This window comes from Corvus brachyrhynchos, unplaced genomic scaffold (assembly GCF_000691975.1).
Source record: "Corvus brachyrhynchos isolate BGI_N302 unplaced genomic scaffold, ASM69197v1 scaffold302, whole genome shotgun sequence".
Taxonomy (NCBI): Eukaryota; Metazoa; Chordata; class Aves; order Passeriformes; family Corvidae; genus Corvus; species Corvus brachyrhynchos.
The window spans coordinates 2,471,038-2,475,878 of record NW_008237244.1 but is presented as its reverse complement, the minus strand read 5'-3'; the positions used below and the strand labels follow the sequence as shown (position 1 = coordinate 2,475,878).

Sequence of the window (4,841 nt, the reverse complement as noted above, 5' to 3'; positions counted from 1 at the left end):
GCCTCGTGGGCTTCGCTCCTGCGTGCCAGACCCGCGGGACGGTGGGGGAGGTCGGAAATGGGGCGGGATGGGGAGCCTGGGACCCGTGGGCTGTGAGAAGGGCTGTCTGCCTTTCTTCGTGGGCTCTGCGGGACGTGAAGGAGCGGGTTGGCCTCTCTTACGGGTGCATAAAAGATGCTCTGAGAGGGGACCTCATTAATGTGTAAAAATATCTGAAGTGGAGGGTGCCAAGAAGATGAAGTCAGGCTCCTCTTGGTGGTGCCAAGCACTAGGACAATAGGCAGCAGGCAGAAACTGAGGCACAGGAACTTCCACCTGAGTAGGAGGAAGACCTTCTTTACCGTGTGGGTGACTGTGTACAGGAACAGATTGTTCAGAGAGGTTGCGGACTCCCCCTCACTGGAGATATTCAAGAACCATCTGGGTGCACTCCTGTGTCATGTGTTCTAGAATGATCCCGCTTAAGCAGAGGTTGGACCGGATGACCCGCACACATTGGTGCATCGCTGTGCCTGTTGGCTCTCTCAGCTTGGTGGCACTTAGGGTTGCAGGGTATGTGAAGGCCAGCTAAATTATACCACCTCCCTGCAAAACACATAACTGTAGTTCACTGCTGCCCTTAACAGCAGTATAATTTTGCAGCACAAGCAGCACTAACCCAAGTTATGTAGCTACAGCTGTGATCCACCTTAGTTTAGCTCTGTGTTTTAGAAGAGTCTGCTGTTTTCCAGTGCCAGTGGGTGACTGCTCATATCTTACTGTAATGTGCTGACACAAAAAAACTGTAGCGCATGCAAGTTAAGGTGCCACTATGGTTATGGTGTAGCATAATTGAAAGCTGTAGAGTTTAATGGATTCTTTCCAGTTCTCTTAAATGGAGTGATAATGTGGGAGTTTTAACAAGATGTGTTTATAAGTGTTGATCAGACTCTTAAAGTATGAGCTGTCCCTATCCTGTTTTCAGTATCGTAATTTTCCCAGCTGAATTTATGCTGAAACAAACTTTGAAGATCAGGGAAATAATCTTTGCTGTCATATTAAGCAAAAGCATCTGAGAGCCATTCTCATAAGGAAGCATCAAAAAGGCTATTTACTGGCATAAGGGTTAGGAATTCTTGTCTTCTGTGTCAGACAGAACGGGAATACAGAAAACAGCAGCCTCAAAAAACCTACAAGGAAATATTAATGTTCTTTTCTAGACTTGCATTGGGTGGAAAAAAAAGTGTTTATCTGTGTACAGTAATCACCTTAAAATTCATGGCTGCAAAGTACATTTACATGTTAGGACAGGATTACTTAAAGCTTGGTAGAGTGTTTGTGGAATATATGTAACTATTCAGTCTGATGCTATGAAGAAACACTTGTCTTCAAATAAGTCTGAACAATCAAAGCCGTTATAGGGCATTAAGAGATGTTTGAAGAGTAGCCTTGAATTATCACTCTTGATTTGGTAGAATTCGAAGGCTGGAATTTCATCTCTCTGGCCCCTCATTGTTTGGGGTTTTGTTTTACTTTTTAATTCCTATTACTCTTCTACCCACAGTCTGTTCCCAGGATTTCTGTAACTTAGAACAATGAAAAGTACATTGGGTTAGCTAGTGTGTCAGAGGGAGAGGAAAGATGACAAGGCTCATCTTCTTTGTTAGCACCATTGTTACATGAGTGATATTAAAGAAATTACTGAATTTTACACTTCCAGCAAGGAAATTCTTAACATTGGCAGGAAGGAGGAAAGAAAATGTTACTCATTGGGCTTTAATGTTTAAAATACTGTTTAATAGAAAATATCATGCTGTCTTCATCTTTGGAGGTTTTCTATACCAGATTGGTAAAGCTCTATGAAACCTGATGTTACTTTGCTTTTAAGAAGTTGAACTAGGTCACTTTCTGAAGTCTCTTTCAAGATGAATTAACCCATGTCCTGTGTATCAAATATAGATGGAATTTGTTTGTATTTACTTTTAAGGCAGTGATTTCATCTTCTGTTAGCTTTAGATTGAGATATTAAAATGATGGTGTATACCTTGGGAAAAAAAAAAAAAACAAACCAAAAGACCCCAAACCCAAGCTAATGTGCATGTTGTGTGTTTTTTGTTGAGAACATGGATTCACAGAAGGACGTTCAGCCTCCAAAGCAGCAGCCAATGATTTACATTTGTGGAGGTAAAGAAAAGACATTAGTGATTTTTTTATTATTTGTTACTGGAGATTTGGTGTTTTAATAATGAATGATACTTAGTTATTATACTGAAGGGTACATAGGTACAAATAGTATCCTGCAGTGTGTATCCTGATGATCTTTAAAGCTTTATGCATTGATGATAACACATATATGGGGTACATATGCAGTGGTGGAAGTAATTCCCTACAGCTTTTATTGCTGTGTGGAGCTCCTCCATCTCTGCCTGTTTTATTGATAGTGCTGTAAGGGCACTCAGCTTTCACTGACATACTGTAGTCAAATTCTACCTATTACCTATAGATAGGTAACAACTTAAAAATAGGTGATTTTCAGGAATCCCTGAAATATTTTGTATTTTAAGAAAACAGACTCTGGGCTTTGGAGGGCTGAGCTGAAATTTTCATTAGTAAACAGTCCAGTATCAAGTGTGGAATGTGTTATGTGCAGTAATATTTGGGTGATTTTTAGCAAGATTCTCTTTTATCTTAATGTAAGTGAAGCTTGCTTTTTATTTTCTCTTTTTCTTCTTTTCATGGTATCTTGTTATCATTCAGCTCTTGATACAGATTCACTACACTTGCTCTGTGTGTTTGCCACAAATAGAAATTTGACTGTCACAACTTTTCAAAGTTATCTGTGCATTAACAATGCTGGTTTTTTTTGCCCACTTCGTTTGTCTTCCTCCATAACATCAGAATGTCATACGGAAAATGAAATAAAGGCAAGAGATCCTATCAGGTGCAGAGAATGTGGCTACAGAATAATGTACAAGAAAAGGACAAAAAGATGTATCCTTTTACAAGTGCACTTGAATGCATTTGGGAAGCTGTGGATGGAGACAAGGGGAAACAGAATGGAAGATTCAAATAATTATGTAACAATTCTTCAGAGTCAAAAATCAATACAGTAGAGCAAACTACTGTAGCACAATCTCTGCAGTGTGATTTGGGACCTTGATTTCTTTCCTGGCACTTTCTCTTTTTTTTTTCCATTTTCTATGCATGATATATTAAGTTATGATAATCTGCTGGGTGACGTACTGTGAATTGTTGATATTATTCAGTCTCTTATTAAAGATGGCTTTTGAAATACTTTATGTAGATAGTTGTGACTTCAGATTTAGACAGTCTCTCTCTTTTCCTCTCCCCTATCTTTTTTTCAACCACAATGTATTTTTTTCTTTAACTGCATTATTCCAGTGGTAGTTTTTGATGCCCGATGATCTCTGCTGAAGACAATGACTTCATGAAGTAATCTTTCTGGTCACTTTGTTCTGTAAAACTGTGTGTAAATGCACACTCTTATTTGTGTTTTAAGAGATTGAAATATTAAAGTTTACTGTAATACTAAATTTTGTCTATATTAACTTCCAGCAATAGATTTCTAAAGCTGTTGTTTAAATTGTAGTCAGAGTATGCGGTTTTTTAAGTTCAGTGATAGTTGTATTCTTTTTGAGTTGTCTTTGTTTTCATTGCTCTTATCTAAACTTTATTTGCATTTTAACTTTGCTAAATGTTCTTTGGACTCCTGTGAGCTGCATAAAATAACTGTGATTTGAATTAAATTCCACTGAAAAGAAATAAAAGGCTACAGAAGGCTAGGTCTGAAACAGATCTGGATCTCGAAAGAGAAAATTTTGAAGGACTTCAAAGCACCCAATTCTGGCACCCAATATTGGATGTGTCAAAAGTATGGATGTCTGGAAGTGTGGAAATAATCCTTTCTCTCGAAAGAAGAGGGGGAGGGGAGGCAAGGTAAACATTAAGAAGCAATGTGGAAACAAATTTCCAAAGTGCTGGTTGATGGGTTTGTATTCAAGTAAAGAATTAGATCTGTGTTACCAAGATAATTTGGGTAGCATCCCAAAAATAGGGCCTTGTTTTGCTTTTCAGATGACTTCTGAAATCTGTAATAAGTGATGGGTTTGTGAGGATGAGCCAAAACTTTTTGCATCTGTCCATTTGGAATGTGTGTTACATAATACCACTGAAGTGTACTACGACATACTGCTGGATTGTATGTGCCTGATCTCTGTTTTGATGGTGCTAATGGTGCTGTTGAGATAATGTGCTGAACTCATCACTGTAATAATGTCTTTTTTAAGGTCTGCATGACTGTATGATGGCTTATAAATGAACTACAGTGGCTTGTTATAGGGATAAAAGAAGCATTCTGAGATGTTGTTTTGAAGCTGTTGGTTAAGATTTTCTTAGATATCTGATTTATGCTATTAAGACTAGATTTTTTTCCTGGAAACCAGATACACTCGGGTATAAACGATAACCTTTTTTACTACACAGTTGCTATCAGTTCACCAGCCTGGCCTGCACAGCGTGCACCTTGTGCCTGCATGGCAGAACCAAGGGGTCGGCTACTGACACGTCTGCTCAGAAGGGTGGGAAGGTCTCCAGCAAACGGAGGCGGGTGTGGCCCCTCTGTGGGCACGCCGGGTGCCTCTGGCTGCCAAAGGCGCTGCTCTCGGGAAAGGACACGGACCTGCTTTGGAGAGCAGCGCCGGGGGAGTGCAGGGCTGACGGGCAGCAGTGGTGTGGGCGCCTGGGGACATCGGCGTTGGGAGAGGGACCACCTGCTCTCCGCTGAGTAAAATACTACGCTGAAAAACACAAGGATGATGCGTATTAGAGCTGCACCGCCAGGT

General features: G+C 40.0%; 1 protein-coding gene across 1 annotated transcript; it reads left to right on the top strand.

The window, feature by feature from the left end:
• Nucleotides 1-77: 77 nt before the first annotated feature.
• POLR2K (RNA polymerase II subunit K) lies at nt 78-4,372 on the top strand. The gene is made up of 3 exons (XM_017730349.1): nt 78-2,163; nt 2,878-2,970; nt 3,382-4,372. Exons 1-3 carry the CDS (start codon nt 2,103-2,105, stop codon nt 3,402-3,404), a joined length of 177 nt encoding a protein of 58 aa, XP_017585838.1. The 5' UTR covers nt 78-2,102; the 3' UTR covers nt 3,405-4,372.
• Nucleotides 4,373-4,841: the final 469 nt, after the last annotated feature.

Excerpts from the sequence above, each read along its gene's own strand:
- POLR2K (XM_017730349.1), top strand. The coding sequence starts at position 2,103 with ATGGATTCACAGAAGGACGTTCAGCCTCCAAAGCAGCAGCCAATGATT. Across the intron at positions 2,164-2,877 it reads AATGATTTACATTTGTGGAG|AATGTCATACGGAAAATGAA; the intron begins GTAAAGAAAAGA and ends CCATAACATCAG. Across the intron at positions 2,971-3,381 it reads CAAGAAAAGGACAAAAAGAT|TGGTAGTTTTTGATGCCCGA; the intron begins GTATCCTTTTAC and ends GCATTATTCCAG.